General features: G+C 47.1%; 1 protein-coding gene across 7 annotated transcripts in view; it reads left to right on the forward strand.

Moving 5' to 3' along the window:
• The first annotated feature begins 1415 nt into the window (after positions 1 to 1415).
• The window catches only part of LOC146171650 (uncharacterized), a 121532-nt gene continuing 105704 nt past the window's right edge, over positions 1416 to 17243 (forward strand). For 3 of the 7 annotated variants that reach the window (XM_084586441.1, XM_084586443.1, XM_084586444.1), the window contains exons 1-2: positions 1416 to 1920; positions 2169 to 2297. In XM_084586441.1, the coding sequence (XP_084442567.1) occupies positions 2177 to 2297 (121 nt within the window). In that variant the 5' untranslated portion in view covers positions 1416 to 1920; positions 2169 to 2176. Of the gene's footprint in view, positions 1921 to 2168; positions 2298 to 2792; positions 2954 to 17243 lie in introns of those variants that run through there. The other 4 variants (XM_084586439.1, XM_084586440.1, XM_084586442.1 and 1 more) reach the window with 3 other exon arrangements.

A 17243-nucleotide genomic window follows, 5' to 3' on the forward strand; every position in this document is an offset into this window, starting at 1 on the left:
GCGCGCCCATAGTGGCTGAAGGGCAGCGCCCTCAGCTTTCCCTCTAGTTAGTGTAAGGAACTCTGTGGCGAGAACCCTTTCGGCTGACCGCGATGACAGCTCTGCTGGGAGGGAAACGCGAGTTCGTAACATTGCCGGATATATTAAGTCGTATTATTTTTGCTTATCGTAGCTATCTAGGGCGCTGAAAAAGGAACTGGTACGACGATCGGCCTTGTTAATCCTGCTATAGCTGTCAGAATTTGCCTTTCGAGACAAATGCCGACCTACGCGCGGTGTAAATCACAGTTAACATATATCCGTCCCCGCGGGAGTCGATAATAATAATAATAATAATAATAATAATAATAATAATAATAATAATAATAATAATAATAATAATAATAATAATAATAATTGGTTCACAGGAAGGGAAAGGCGCAGTATCTGGCACTACACTTGCTCTGCGGACACCTGATGCCGATGCTGCCAAAGAAATGCGACGCTAAATGAAAGCGTCCGACGCAGCTGATAGCTGCATATGAACGGATCGAGACTCGATCTTCGAAGCTAAGATATAACCACCCTTAGCTTAAGGCTCTGCCACTAGATGCCCGACTATATATACTATGCTGGTGTACCCGAGTTCGATCCCGACAACCAGCGGGTGCGTTTCGATGGAGGTGAGAGGGGCGTGTGCGATGTCAGTGCATGTTAAAGATCCCCTGGTGTATGTTCGAAATTACTACGTAGCCCTCCACTACGACACCTCTTTCTCTCTTTCCACTTTCACTTCCCCTTTCAGCCCTTCCCCAGCTCCGGCGCGGTTCAGTTGCTCACGAAACAATAAAGTGTGACATATATACTGCGCCTTTCCTTTCCTGTGAACCAATTATTATAATTGTTATCTGAAGACAGCATGCGCGGTCAAGAGACAGACAAAAGCTATTCAGATATTACAGCTCTTGCCATGTTCCATAACTCTGCCATTCTTCAAGCAAAAGAACCGATCGTTCAGAGGCAGCGCAAGCAGACGACGCGCTTTACGAGAAAAACGCATCTTCTGGTCGAAACCACGCCAACATATTGACTGTTATGTGGAGATTAAGCAAATAGGTTAGATTGTCTTATCCATTTGCTGAAAAAATTAAGCTGCTCTAAATCTGTGTGCAAAAAATCTGATATCGCGAATGCGCTGTTAGCGCTCGTTTGGTAGCAGACCACTTGTTCCATGATGAATAAAATGAGATTGAAAATATACGCAACGTGGTTTATTCTGTTGCTACTCGTTGTTGGATGGCGTGCCGGCACATTTTAGAGACTGTTGTGTAAAAGCTTTTACGCGAAGATATGCATTCGATATCCGTGTCAGAGAGCACGCCGAACGCGTCTGCAACGCTCCGAGCACAATTCGATTGCAGCGCTCTAGGCTATCATTTCACCACATTGAGCGGCAGTGACTCACTAAACGCTATGCAAGTACACTAGGTTTTTGTAAATCCGTGTTATCTGTGTGGCCTCCTTTTATTTTAGGCAAAGAAAATCCCGTGTAAGTAGGAGAACAGTGTGCCTAGGACAATAGTAATCGGTAAACGAGTTAACAAGGGCGTGTTGAACAGCTTTGGTGTCGGCGACAAGATCAAGCCCTAACTGCCCTAACAAATGGAAGTAGCAACAGCGGATGTTGTCTTCATTCGCTTTGTGGTGACGGTGACCGTGCTTCTTCAGATGACAGCGAACCCATCCTAGCTGCGATATGCGTTAGCACTCGCGCCAGTAGCGTCGGCCGCTCGTATTCAGCGTCGCATTTCCATCGTGTCCGCGTCCGTCCGCTCTCGAGGACTGGAGCGAAGCTCTCGTCTGTAGCGGGCCGCGTCGATGTTTTTTGGGAGTGCCGGACTGCGGCGAAACAAGAAGGTCGGAGACGCCTTTTTTTCGCCGGTGAGCACTCTTCATCTTTCTCGCAGTGTGTCCTGTAAATGCGTCTCGCAAGGATGCAGAAAGCCTTTCGAGGCGCCTAGAGAGCGGTCAGTCGCCAAGGCCGTCTGTCGGCGGCTTTTGGGTCGGCCACGAAAAGGGTCTGCTAGCGTCGTTTGGGCGGCGGCCAGTGGCCAGCACTGCTGACCGAGCACGCGACTAACGTGCCCCGCGTTCGTTCACGATCGAAAACCGATTCGTGCGTCCCGCAGGTGACATCATGGCCAGCAGCGACGTCATCGAAGTGTTCATCGAAACTCTCCATGGCACAGCATTCGAGCTGCTCGTGTCGCCGGCAGACACTGTCGTCTCCATCAAGTCGAGGATATCGAGGTTGGAAGGTGAGTCCCTTGGCCCCTCTGGAGGCCTCGTCGGAACTGCGCCGCATTCAGGAAACTTGATGCGGCGGCGTTCCCGAACGAAGCTGTGTGTTTTTTGACGCGATAACATTAGTAGCCCAGCGCCTTTGCATTAGGGCAGCTTTTTTCGGTGCAAACCGTTGGAATTTTCTGTCAATTGCGCACATCGTACGGGGACCGCCCGCAGCGCGTGCTCCGGAGAAACCTGAGCCGCCGGACGGCAGGAAACGCTGTCGCCTGTTTCTGCGAAACAACGGCGCCTCTCTGCCATCGTTGTCGGACCGTCGGACGATGCGAAACCAAACTTTAGGCCTCCGCGGCTGCTGCTTGCTGTTGTTCCAATGCCACTCGGCAGGTACGGCGCCTTTTTGGAGCTTTCTGGCCGCGTTGCGGTGGTTTCGGCCGTCGTCCGGTGATTGTTCGAAAGGAAGCCCGGATGTAAGCCGATCGCGGGGCGGTAGGATTAGCGGGTGGAACGTGCACTCGAGCACCGGGCTCGCGCGCTCGAGCGCACGTTGCGCACGCCGACACACGTCCTGGCCCCATTCGTTGGCCTTTCTCTTCACTTCTGGGACGTGCGTGGCAGCCGGTGGTTGTTCGAGCACCAGCTCCTTCGTAGGGTGCAGCGCAGCTGGCCGGTACGTGCGATATAATCGATTCTTGCTAGAAAATGTTTTACCTTTTGGGTGATTAGTGCCGAATAGTATTTTTGTTTTAGCGATTTGTTTTTTCTCGCGTTTTTGCTGTAGTGGGTGATAGGTATTTGTTCTAGGCTTCCGCATCATTGCAAAGACACACTCCAAGCAAGCCTGCTGGAGTTTGTCTTGTGCCTTTTTGTTGGTGCCTGTGGGCAAATTTCGAGTGTTAGCATTTTGTCACCTCTCAGAGGGTGATACTTTTTCTTTGCAGATTGATTTTTTTGGCCTCAAGATTGAGCGCGGCGTTCGTGGTTCATTCAGTCGAGTGATTTGTAGCAAAGCTTGCTCTCTGCTTGTCTCATGCTTTTGTCGTGTGTGATGTTTAACCCTGCAGCCCGAATTTCTGGATGTGCTCGGAGTTTATTAATGTATTCCCTTCCGGTAGTTTGATTACATTTGCAGCCAACGTCATACATGCGTGGCGTTCCATGCGTGGCGTTCCATTGTTGAGCAGTCAGTTTATCAAGGCGGTAGGAAAGCCCATATCTCAGAGTTCGCGTGTGTGACAGTGAAAAGTGGCTCTTAATATTGCTTGTGATGTGTACTGAAATGATAGGCTAGTTGCCAGCAAACTTGATACAGCCAGCAAACTTGATACAGCCAGCATGTCCAGGACAAAGATTGCGTGGCACGAGCTCAGTTTTTTTTTTTTGTTTTTCACCTCTATGGTGCCGCTTGCGTTCTTAAATCTTAAAAGGTGGCTTAATCCTTATTAAAGCAAAAACTTTACTGGCCCCATTACGCGCAAACCGGTCGTTGGCGTGTGGACGCGATGGTATGTACTACTACTTCAGAACGACTTCAGGTGTCCGCGGGAACAAGTGTGAAAGATACGGCGCTTTTCCATTTCTGTGAACCAATTATTAAAGCGAAAACCTTTTTAGGATGATGCTGAAAATCTCTCGTCTTCAAGATTTGTCTGCGAATGAAAGATACTGCGCCTTTCCTGTAAACCAGTTATAGGACGCCGGTGAATTCAGATGCATTAACGGAACGCTGGTTGTGTTCCAAGGGGTACGCGATGTACCGTGTGCAGTAGCAACGATCAGGCTTTCGCATTTTTCCACTGCAGTACTCCCGATATTTTTTAAAAACAATTTTTTTTTTTGCTGCATCCTTTGTTCAACAATTTTTTTTTTTTTTGCTGCATCCTTTGTTCTGCGAAGTGGATGTGCATAGTGGGCCTGTTACTTTTTGCTTTTATGGTTAGCACCTGTGCCACAGGGTCTGACTGCCCAGGCTCTGCCGTGACCACATTCTCTTGCCCTTGTTGGCCAAGTGGGTAAGGTGTGATGCTTGCTGTGGTGTCAAGCTTGTGGAGCTTCGCTTGATGCTGTCATTTCCACTGAATCGAGAATTGGCATTAGCATAGTAGTGTTCCCCATTCATAGCCCGCTTCTCTGGTTGTCCTTTCCAGACAACTGATCCTGTTAGTGGAGCATCTGGTTGGAGGAGTAAACATGCTAAATTTTTTTTTTCTTCTGTGTTTGGTGTGCATTAAAAGACTTGCATGCTGCATGAATTGGGTGAGAAAGTTAACGATAATTGAATTTTTTTTTGTCTTGTGCAGTTTCAGTTTGAAGCGACTACTTTGATTGCCACTGAAGGGTTGAGGTCACTTGAGGCCATGCCTCAGCACCATGAGTGGTGGCTCACTTACGCGTTCTTCATGCTCGTAATCATCCATTATTCGCTCACACACTCAGCTCCACTTTCACTAACAACCACTCCCTCACACTGCTCACTCACACTCATGCCCACTTACATTCGCTCACTCATTGTGGTGCATATTAGGATAGCGGTTAAAGTTTTGTTGCTTGCTGAAGCAGAGGAGATCAGAGATTTGGTGCCACGGTTGGTGATGCTGGTGGCTCCCCTAGTGTAACATGGCCCGCTCGGATGTAGTGATGAACCACTCAGGGCACTTTGGCCAGTTTTTCACTTGTGCACCTTGGCAGACGTGCTGCCGTGCTTACTGCTGACAACTTTGCCTTGATAATTACATGTCTGCAAGTGTGCTGGACGCACATGGCGGCTGTGAATATTTTTGGCAACGTGGGAAAGAGTCTTTCGAAAAGGTAGAGCCTGTCTGTTCATAGAAAAGAGAAATGGCTGGAGTGCCATTTGCAAATACAGATTTGCCTAGCGGAAGAGGGATGCAATGGGGCAGTGACCATTATCAGTCTCTCTGTGCGATGATGTCACTGCATGTTCAAGTACCCCAGGTGATCGAAATTTCCAGAGCCCTCCACTCCAGCATCTCTTATAGCCTGAGTCGCTTTGGGACGTTAAACTCCATCTCTGCAGTGGGTTCTAGGGCTTACTTTAGAGCAAGGATGGCGTTGTCTCGCCACAGCGAGTTTATTTGACCAACCAGGACACATTCTGTTGCGCAATTGAGAATTAAGCTTTGTGTTCTTGCTTGAGGTCGGTGCATGCGGAGCCCACATGTGCACCTGCGCATTAATAGCAGGTGCTCACACACCCTGTTTTTGTCCTTCAGTCTGTCACATTGCTGGTCGAGGAAATGACACTCTCGCGGAAGAACACGCATGCAGCTTACTTACTGGTCAGCCAATTTGCAGGGCATGCCCTTCAGAACTTATGACGAGGAGGCTGGGTGCACGTTTAGGATATTTGGAATGCTGTAGTATCCCGGCCAAATCCCTCGTGCTGTATAGGTTGGAGCATGTTCATCATCATCATCATCAGCCGGACTATACCCACTGCAGGGCGAATGCCTCGCCCATATTTCTCCACTTAATCCGGTTCTGTGCTAGATGCATCTACTTGACCCTTGCAAACTTCTTAACCTCATCTGCCCACCTAACTTTTTGCCGCCCCCTGCTACGCTTTCTTTCCCTTGGAATCCAGTTTGTTACCCTCAGCGACCATCGTTTATCCTCTCTTCGCACTACATGTCCTGCCCATGTCCATTTCTTCTTCTTAATTTCCACTAGAATGTCTGTAACTTGAGTTATTTCTCCGACCCACTCTGCACGCTTCCTATCACTTAATGTTACCCCTACCATTTTTCGTTCCATAGCCCTCTAGGTTGTCCTCAACTTAAGTAGAACTCTCTTGGTTAGCCTCTACGTTTCAGCCCCACAGGTGAGTGCAGGTAAGATGCAACTGTTGTATACTTTCCTCTTGAGCGATACCGGTAAGCTGCTAGTCATAATCTGCGAGTGCTTGCCAAATGCGCTCCATCCCAATCTTATTCCTCTTGTTATTTCCTTTTCATTGTCCGGATCTGCGGTTACTACCTGTCCTAAGTAGACATATTCGCCTACTACTTCCAGTATTTCGCCACCTAATGTAAACTGCTGTTCCTTCCCAAGGCTGTTGAACATTACCTTAGTCTTCTGCATATTGATTTTCAAGCCTACCTTTCTACTTTTCCTGTCTAGGTCATCAATTATTATTTGCAGTTCATCCCTGGAGTTGCTTAGCAAGGCAATGTCATCAGCAAATCGCAGATTACTGAGGTATTCTCCATCTACCCTTATCCCTAACTGCTCCCATTCCAAGCCTCTGAATACTTCCTCTAAGCAAGCTGTGAATAGTACTGGGAAGATTGTGTCTCCTTGCCTAACACCTTTCTTTATGGGAAATTTGTTACTTTCTTTATGCAGAACTATGGTTGCTGTGCAGCCACTATATATATCTTCCAGCACTTTCACGTACGGCTCGTCTACCCCCTGATTTCGCAATGCCTGCATCACTGCTGAGATTTCAACTGAGTGAAATGCTTTTTCGTAATCAATGAATGCTATGTATAAGGGCTGGTTATATTCCGAGCATTTTTCTATCACCTGATTGATGGTATGGATATGATCGATAGTAGAGTACTGTTTCCGAAAACCTGCTTGATCCTTTGCTTGATTGCAGTCTAAGGTTGTCCTGATTCTATTAGCGATCACCTTAGTAAATACCTTATACGTAACAGACAGTAAGCTGATTGGTCTGTAATTTTGTAAGGTCCTTAAGTCCCCTTTCTTATGAATGAGGATAGTAATTGCATTCTTCTATGGTTCTGGTACCGTCGATGACACCAAGCACTGCATATACAAGGTGGCCAGATTTTCTAGCGCTATATCCCCCCCCCCCCCCTCCTTTAGCAAATCTGTAGTTATCTGATCCTCTCTAGCTGATTTCCCCCTTTTCATAGTTTCTAATGCTTTCTTGACCTCGTCCTTCATCACTGGTGGAACGTCTAACTGTTTTTCCCTACCGCCAATCTCGTTACGGTCCTGACTACTTTGGCTACTGTAGAGGTCTGTATAGAACCCCTCGGCTACTTTAACTATCTTGTCCATATTCGTGATGACGTTGCCCGCCTTGTCCCTTATCGCATACACCTGGTTTTTGCCTATGCCCAATTTCTTCTTTACCGCTTTAAGGCTTGCCCCGTTCTTTACAGCATGCTCAATTTTCTCCATGTTATACTTCCTTATATCGGCAACCTTGCGCTTATTTATTAGCTTTGATATCTCGGCCAGTTCTATCTGGTCTGTTGGATTGGAAGCTTTCATGCTCTGGCGTTCCTTAATCAAATCTTTCGTCTCCTTAGACAGCTTACCGGTATCCTCTCTAACTATCCTACCGCCTACTTCTACCGCACACTCAGTAATGATATCTATGAAATTATTGTTCATTGCTTCTAGGGTAATGTCGCCATTCTCGGTTAGAGCTGTATATCTATTTCTGTAACAAAATCCTGAACTCATCTGCCGTCCCCCTCACCGCTAATTCGTTGATGGGTTTCTTTTTTACTAATCTGTTGCGTTCCTTCTTCAGATTTAGGCTAATTCGGGACCTCACTATCCTGTCGTCACTGCATCGCACTTTCCCGATTACCTCTACATCTTGTATAATGGCGGGGGTTGAACACATTATGAAGTCAATTTTATTTTTTGTCTCCCCGTTGGGACTTTTTCATGTCCATTTCTGGTTCTTCAATTTGCTGAAGAAGGTATTCATAATTCTTAAGTTAGGGAAATTATATTCTGGTGAACAAAGGTCAGATCACATTTAATTTCGCATGTCCCATTTCACCCAATGCTGAATGTTGGGTGCAGTCAGTCAGAACTGTGCCCTACACACAGGCACTGTAATCATAGCATGCAGTTTTTGCCTTGCCTAGGTAGTCTACTGCCGCATAAACTACTGGTGGTGTTCAAAGTAACATCAGAAAGAAGGACCTCTGGCATTACCGCATGGCTTTCGCGCCATTTCGTGCTTTAGGGGAGTCTGGGTAGCTGGGTACCAAATAAGTAGGTCTGAGTTTGAGTTTCTTCAGGGAGTTTAACGGAAAGGGTGTAGGCTCCTGGTCGGTTTGAAACAAGTAATTATATTCATTCACAGCTCTACTGTGCACATCTACAGGCATCCTATAAGTGCCCATTGCAGTACCCAGCATCTCACCTTACACTAGTTAGTGCTAATAAATGGAAAGTCATTTCAGCAGCAAGCATGCATTGAACTATATGCTTTGAGTGTAGTAGGAGTTGTGACAAGGGATGCCTTTATTTCTAGCTTTGCAAAATTGGATGCCCCTCCTACGCAACCTGTAGTGGCTCATTGCACCCGAGAAGGCCCTTTGCCCATGCCAGCACTAAGGCTGGCAGGAACAAGAGGCTGCCTTTCCCAGAGGAATCCTCTGTTTAGGTTGTCATGCTGTCCCACCCCCAGTTGTGAGCGAGTCATCAAATTGGGTGGCCCTATTGGTTTGGTCAGGCGGATAGGGAAGGGGTGTTTGTGGGCGACGCGCAGAATGCTATGCTGGAATAGCTAATTGTGTGGCTAGGTGTGGTTAGCATCCCTCAGACACTACTCAAACTGCCTATGAGAAAAAAGTTATGTGATAGCTTTAAGCTCATGTTCACTCGTACTCTCAGCTACTCACATTGGCCAACGCCTTTTTGTTTCATACCCAATCTACTATTTGAGAACATCATTAGCTCTCCCACATGTTACTAATTTGAGTGCAATTCAAATGATGTACTGGCATCTTTGTCCAACATCCTACTACAATTTATGACTGCCCTTTCAGAAGGTACATGCTTTGTCAAAAGAGTAGAGCCCAAGGGGTCTGCCTCTGAGCCATGTAGTGCTGCTGATCCTTCTTTTTGGAGAGTTATTCAAAGATAAAGCGCAAACCAGCTATACCAGTTTACCATACCATGCCCCTTTAAGCTGCTGCAGGAAGAGATACTGGAAATGCAATGCAAGCTGCACAATATGGCTTAGTACTGGACCCCCTGTAGACTCCATGTGGATGCAAAATAGCTCATATAACTTTTTTTTTTATATATAATGAAGCTTTGTGTGTGTGTACAAAATATATATATTTTTTTTAACCGTACTGGGGTTGAAGGGTTTTGCCAGTGTAAAGGCTTTTGATCATTGAGGGAGGGCCTGCTCAGAAGTCAGTGGCATGTTCAAGTGTTGGAGTCACAAAAAGTGAATGAGCAACAATTATATATGCTCTGCACGCCGCCTATAGGGCCACCATTGGAAGATTCCTGGCGGCAGCCGTTGGCACGGTTGGTGGGTCGCTCGTCGCGGCTTCCCTCTGCCTCTTCAAGCATGGCTGAGGCACACGGTCCTGGTTTACTGCTTGTGTCTATCCCGTGTATCAATTCTTGAGGCGAAAGCGTGTGCAGGGAAATAGTACCACACCAGAGTAGACACACAGCCACCGCTATAGCTCACGGGGACGAAATCCTGTCCACACACACGCCGTGTGTTTGTCACGGACTGGAATCGCCAAACCTTGCTGGGTCAAGAAGCTGTTTGTAGTAACCTGCTTGCATTTTTACTGCAACTGAATGGATTGATTTTTTGTGTGTTGAGGTATTTGCACGGAAATTGCGATTGACGGTGATGTGGGCTTGTGAAAAGCCATCAATAATGGGGCTGGGAAAATGCATGCAATTAAGATCCCTGTGCAATAATAATTTCAGAGAGAGAGAGAATAATCAGTCTAAATAATTTTCTTACTGTGAAAGAAATATGAAGTTTCTTTTTCAATTGAGAGAGAGAGAGAGAGAGAGAAAACTTTATTTCAAAAAGAAAAGGAAAAGAAAAAAAAAAGGAGGGAGGGGGCAGTGAATGGAGTCCTCATTTCAAGACCCCAGTGGCCTGGGCTGCCGCTCTTGCCTGGGTTACCAGCCTACGCTGGGTCTCTAGATCGTAGCATAGCAGAGTGGCTCCCACTGCGCCTCCGAATGGTGCATGTTTATGTGTGCAGGTTTGGGGCCTGTGCACCCCCATGTGACGTCGTAGGCGGTGGGCTGGTCGTTGCACCAAGGGCATATGTCTGTGCAGTATTCTGGGAACATTATGTTGTATTGATGTAGGTTGGGGTAAGTGTTGGTTTAGAGCATTCCCGCGTTTCTTGTGCATTAGGCCCTTGTGCGGAGGGGGATAAATCCTACGTTGTTCTCATAGGTACTTAAGTCGCGCGCTGTAAGTCGCTGGGACAGGAATGCTGGTTGTGAGATCGGGATTGGTGGCCGCTCGGTTTGTGTGACCTCGAGCTAGCCTGTCCGCGACCTCATTACCTTCCAATCCAGAGTGCCCCGGAACCCAAGTGATCTGATGTTTGAGCCGTGAGTTTGTAGCCAATGGGTTAGTTGTGAAGCGAACTAATTTTGTAGGTATTCTGCCTGCAAGAAAAAGCCGACACGCCGCTTGTGAGTCGGTGATTACGTGAAGCTCTCGATTGGTCGCGTTTCCGTAGGTAATGGCCAGCTCGATCGCCGCCACTTCCGCTTCTGTGATAGTACAGTGCGGGATGGACATGCTGGAGACTTCTGTGTACGAAGAGCCCACCACCACGGCTGCTGCTGCGTTCGATGTATGCTCGTATAGAGCGGCATCCACATAGACAGTTTTCTGACTGCGTTCCACTGCATGCTTAAGATAATTCACTCGGGCGTGTCTTCTGCCTTCGTTGTAGACTGGAGACATGTTCTTTGGGAGCGGGGCCCAAAGAACATGTCTCTCTCTCTCTCTACTCTTGTATACTCTTGCCCGGTACGGAACAGGAATGTTAGTTGTTGACTGTATAGCTTGTACGTCCGAAGGATAGCCAACGCGGTCGAGAATGAGCCGGCCTGTCTCAGTTGACAGAAGGCGTTCCCTTTGGGACAGGAGGACAGCCTCTTGAAATTCTTCAAATGTGTTGTGCAGTCTAAGAGCCTCCAATTTGACGTTGGAGGTGTATGGTGGGAGGCCTAACGCGTTCCTGTAAGCTGCACATATCATTGCATTTACTTTTTCGAGATCTCTTCGGAGCAGGGTGAGGTAAGGTAGTCCATAGGAGAGGCGACTGATGACCAGCGCCTGCACCAGACGGATCGTGTCTTCTTCCCGCATGCCAGTATTGAAGGCCAGTATTTTTTATTTTTTTTTGCATGGTGAAAGTAGAGATTTTTCTTGGCGGGTGGTTCAGTTTAAGGCCATTAGTGTTTAAAATTGACTTGCAAATTTTAATGGTATACTGTGTTTTCTTAATAAGGTACAATACATTTTATAACTCAGCCTAATATTTAGCACTTGATTATCAAAAGGTAAAACATTCTTGCAGGAAACCAGCTGCACTGGTGTTTCTAATTGATATCGAAATGCGTTAGTTTTTGAAGTATAAAGTGCAAACCAGCAATACCAGTTTACCGTACCATGCCCCCTTAAGAGTTGCTCCTGAGTTTTGTAGCATTCTTGCAGCCTCATTCTCCCCAGCATCTCCTTCCTGTCTCATTGGAATTTTAGTGCACCTTTGTTGTTGTGGCTGACATTTGGTGCCTGGTGGCTTAGTGTCCTGGATCAACAGGGTTGTGGCGGGCGCAGTGTCTTCCTTGTTGGTGGTAGCACACTCTAGCACAGCAGCATTACGGCTCCCTTTCAGCGGAAAGCCCAGTGTTGGCGTGAGTGAAAAGTCACGAGCATGCCTTTGGCAGGTGGTGGTTGGTCAACGAGTTGAGCGGCGTCGCGAGACCACTTGATGTGGCAGAGACGGTAGACTGAAGCCTTTATGTGGGGTTCAAAATGGGAATAAAACCCTAGGCCATGCAGGCATGTTTGTGCGGTAGGGCTTTATTTTTATGTCGGGTGTTCTTTCAAATAACGTGGCAAATAGCGGGCTAATGAGTGTCTGAGATAAGAGGGATCGGTTAAGAGATGAGGAATTAAGTAGCCAAGTGCATGTATACAGACGTGGATTTGAGAGTGGAGCCACCGACGGGTGCCATGAACACTGTCATCATGCCCCGCAGGGGCACCTTGTGTAATGAGGTGTTGGTGCTTGGCGCCACCATGGACCCTGAGTCCTCATACCGAAGCTGTAATCCGTACCGTGGCGATAAGTTGAAAGGTGGAGGGAAGAAACTGTGAACGGTGGCGGTCGAGGTCGTGGTCAAGCCTTGGCCGACGGGCTACGGGCTTCCCGCCTGTCTACCAGGTGAGGGGCTCCGGGACCTTCCTCTGCATGTAAGGGTGAAACAGAGGCGACAGAATATTAGGAACCCTTAGACCACCCATAATTCATGGAAAAACAATCATCAAAAAAATATTGATCGACCTCCGAAAAGGAGTCTCACCGAAGTCACACAAATCATGGCACCAACTGAGAACTTCCCAAAGTTTCTTGTTCTGCGCTCTATAACAGTCTAAACCTGTGAATGAACTATCAGTTTTTCTGATTGCCAGCTAGCTGAAGGCCACTATTGGGGCAAACTATAAAGCCAAGAAACTAGGATCTGGTGACCTACTAATAGAGGTATCAGACAAAACCCAGTCAGACAAGCTCCTCATAACAAAGACATTTGCTCACCTTGACGTTCAAGTATCGCCTCAGTCTTAACAGCTGCCAGGGAGTGATTTCTGAGCGAGACCTCCTAAACGAAACAAAATCTGATCTCCTTGAAGGCCTCTAGAACCAAGGTGTAACTGCGGTTCGAAGGATAACAATCAGGCGACAGAACTAGGAAATAAGAACGAAACATATTGCTCTCACTTTCATCCGGAGCACACTTGCTGAATTCATCAAAGTGGAATTCATCCGCTGCAATGTTAGCCCGTACATACCAAGCCCCCACAGGTGTTTCAAGTGCCAGTGGTACGGGCGTGGCAGCCAGACATGCCGAGGACGCTTTAGCTGTGCAAAGTGCAGCGCACACGACCACACAACAGATAACTGCAGTGCAACTGACTACAAATGTGTGAACTGTGAGGGCACCCACCCTGCATACTCACGGTCCTGTGCGGCCTTTCAGGCTGAAAAAGAAGTAATCAGTATAAAGGTAACCGAGAAGATAACATACGGAGAGGCACGAAAAAAAGCACAGAATGCTTTCCTCCGCTCCCTATGCTGACGCATCCCGCAGAGGGGCCAGGCCGCGTCTAGTAACAGTGGGCACGCAGTGCAATGCTGCTGACGTGCTCCCACCACGGCTCCTCAAACAATCTTTGCAATCCCGGAGGTCACTTTCTCCCAGACGTCCGGGACACCAAAGACATCTGAGAGGGACTTGGTTCCTCTTGAAAAATCTCCTGCCTTCATGCCTTCACCAGAGGCGATGGAGGTGTGCGTGGACTTCGCAGCGTCAGTGGCGCCTAGGGAGTCCACCAATGAGAGGTGGGGCCTGCTAGATTGCCTCAAATAAAAAAAACACACTAGTTAAGCCACCTGATAAGGGTGGCGAGTCTTAATCCTACTCTGTATTCTTTCCACACCTACCAAAATGGCTACTGAGAGCATCATTTATTGGAACTGTCGTGGACTCCTAAAAAATCTGGAAGACATATGAAATTCTCGCCGAACACCAACCAAACATAGTTTGTCTGCAAGAAACGCATTTGAAACCAACAGACAAGTTTTCTCAAGCAGTATCGTGTATTCAGGAAAGATAGGCGAGGCAGTACTCACCCGTTCCGGTGGCGTTGCCATTATAACACAAAAATCAATCGCTTGTTGAAACATCTCTCTTAACACGGCCTTAGAGGCAGTGGCAATACAAGTCTTAATATTCGGTAAAATAATGACAGTATGTTCGCTGTATATTCCGCCAGATCAGACTATGTAACAAATTTTGAAAAGCTGATTGACCAACTTCCAGAACCATGGCTGCTGGTCGGAGACTTTAATGGCCACCACCCATTATAGGGATGTACAAGAATGGACTTCCGAGATGCACTAATTGAAAAGTTCTTGTAGTCCTCAGGATCATGTTTGCTCAACTCAAAACAGCCAACATACTACAGCTCAGCTCATAATACTTACACCGCCATTGATTTAGCCATTGGCTCTCCGATGCTCTTGGCAGCTACAGAGTGGGTTGTTATTGACAATTTTTATGGGAGCGACCATTTTCCCATCTCTGTGAAGTACACAGGCAATAAAAATGTAAATGGGTCTAGTCCCAGGAAATTTAAAGAATATGCGGCCAACTGGGAGATGTTCAGGGAACACAGCTCTGCCCTGTTCGTCAGTTACTGCCTTAGGCGTTGACGAATCTCAACTCTTGATCACGCTGCACATTATAGATGCTGCAGAAAAATACATTCCACAAACATCAAGTAAGCCACGAAACAAATGAAGACCCTGGTGGAATGCAGAATGTAAGACTGGTCGTGGAACACAAAACAGGGCATGGTCGAAGTTATGCCGATATCCCATGGCTGAAAACCTAATAGGATTTAAGCGCGCAAAGGCAAATGGCAGGCGTGTTCGACGCATCTCCAAGCGAGAAAGCTGGTCATCATTACTTTCTTCTGTGAACTCTTATTCTGATGCACACAAAGTATACAACAGGATAAGAGCACTCAGCACTCTCCCAACACCCCTTGTCAGCACCAGTGGTGACTCTCTTGAACATCAAGCAGACACACTAGGGCAACACTTTGAATACGTATTCAGCTCAGCGCACTATACAGATTCCTTTTTGCGGCACAAGGTAACCGAGGAGAGGAAGCTATATGTGATAAAGACCGTGCACAGGAGGGTGCAATAGCCCTTTCACCATACAGGAGCTGAAGATTGCACTAGGCACATGTTGGAACGCAACACCAGGTCCTGACAGGATCACATATGGAATGCTCATGTACCTGCATGTGAACACGCTTGAAACCCTACTTTGCCTGCATAATAAAATACGGGCCACAGGACGCTTTCCTAAACCTTGGAAGGAAACGATCATTATCCCGATATTAAAAACTGGAAAAGAACCCACTATTGCTGCCAGTTATCGGCCTATTGCTCTAACCAGCTGTTTATGCAAGCTTTTTAAAAAAGGTAAATTGTCACCTTCTACATTTCTTTGAATACAATGGTCTTCTTCATCAAAACTGAGCTGATTTTAGAGCTGGGCGGTCAACAGCTGATCAGCTCATTGCATTTGAGTCTTATGCAAGGGATGCTTTTGTCATAAACAACATTGTTTATCTGCCTTTTTTGATCTTGAAGAAGCATATGATACTATTTGGCGCTATGGTATCATCCGTGACCTCTTCTCTCTTGGTATTACAGGGAACATGTTGAATACAATATGAAGTTACTTGTCTGAACGGACCTTCAAAGTTCGTGTTGGCAATGCATACTCAAAGCAGTACATACAAGAATATGGTGTCCCTCAAGGTGGTGTTCTCAGTTTTCACACTTTTCATAGTCAAAATGAACTCTCTAAAAAGTATGCTGCCAAAAACCATTTCTTGCTCTGTATATGTTGATGACATCCTGTCACAGCTCCGGATGGGGGTCTTTTGTACCAGTGCTACACGCAGAAGGACGGAAGGCAGGTGCGACAGCTAGTCGCTCCTGAACGGCACCGAGAAACGGTGCTCAAGACGGCATAATGGCAGGACACCTGAAGGCAAAGAAAACGAGCGGATTTTAGAAGAGTTTTTCTGGCCTGGCATCACGGCGGATGTTAAGAGATTTATGGCATCATGCGATATACATCAATGTACCACACCGAAGGGGAGAGTGCCACGCGTGCCCCTGGGAAAGGTTCCAGTCATTGACACCCCCTTCAAACGGGTTGCCATTGACATCGTCAGTACAATCTACCCCCGTCTAAACAGGGCAGCTGAATAGCAGAGTTCTTCGCGTGCAATACATTACGGGTGTCGGACGCATAATTTGTCACTGCTCCGGAAGGGGTGCGAGACACCCTCTCGAACCGAGGCAAAGGGGTGGGAACTTTGACACCCAGCGTTAGCCGGTTATGTTCAGCATTGCGAATGAGAACAGAGCCACGAAGTCAATGATAGAAAAACAACAAATATATTGTCAGTATTATACACAGGATTATACGACGCAAGCATTGACCAGCATTTAAAACAACACAGTTAAGGTAGCGTGCATGAAAAACTAGCAATTGCAAATATATCAGTCAAAATTCTCACTATCGAGCTACATGCAGATTGAACACACATTTAAAATGGGAGAAGACGAGTGTAGAAAAAAAGTTCAGAGGAAATTAGGAAACGGGCATATTGTCCGACGAGCACGGCGGCACTCCACTCACGAAGACGATGCAGATCGGGAGCTCTCGAAGGCGATGGTCCTTCCGGAGCCCTGGGGCGAAGTCTTCGTGGTGCGATGCGGCGGCGGTTTGGAGAGTCTGGAGCGCTTGGAGGCGACAGGCACACTGCCGTTGGGTCCGAGTCGGCTTCTTTTTTAGCCGTCGGTTGACAATTCACAAGACACGCCCACTCAGTAGTTCCCTCCCCAAGTCAGAGTCCGTAAAAACACACGCTCAAGTGCACACACAGGAAGGGGCACGTAGGCCCCGCAACTTCCACACTGCAGGGCCGCCATGTTGCGGATGAAAAAAGTCACAACCAAAACAACTAAGCCACTTTTGTGACACATCCACTTGCAACTTGGCCATCTGTGAAAGACAGATTCAGCTAGGTGTTAACAAATTGTCCAGGTGGGCTAATGACAATGGGTTTAAATTTTGTTTGTGTACTTTTCTCTAAGCAGCGTGGCATCAGGCCTGACCCCAACATTACACTGAATGGTCAGAGCCTTGCCTTTAAAAAGGAACATAAATTTCTTGTCGTAGTTGTTGACGAAAAACTTTCCTTCATTCCCCACATAAAACAGTTGCGACTGAAGTGTCTCAAAGCAATGAATCTGCTTTTTAAAAATTCTCTCTCACCTTTCATGGGGCACAGACCACGACTGCCTTCTGAGCCTTCTGAATAGTGTAGTTCTATC

Source organism: Amblyomma maculatum, unplaced genomic scaffold (genome assembly GCF_055883805.1).
Source record: "Amblyomma maculatum isolate TAMU_Amacu unplaced genomic scaffold, ASM5588380v1 scaffold_19, whole genome shotgun sequence".
Classification (NCBI taxonomy): domain Eukaryota; kingdom Metazoa; phylum Arthropoda; class Arachnida; order Ixodida; family Ixodidae; genus Amblyomma; species Amblyomma maculatum.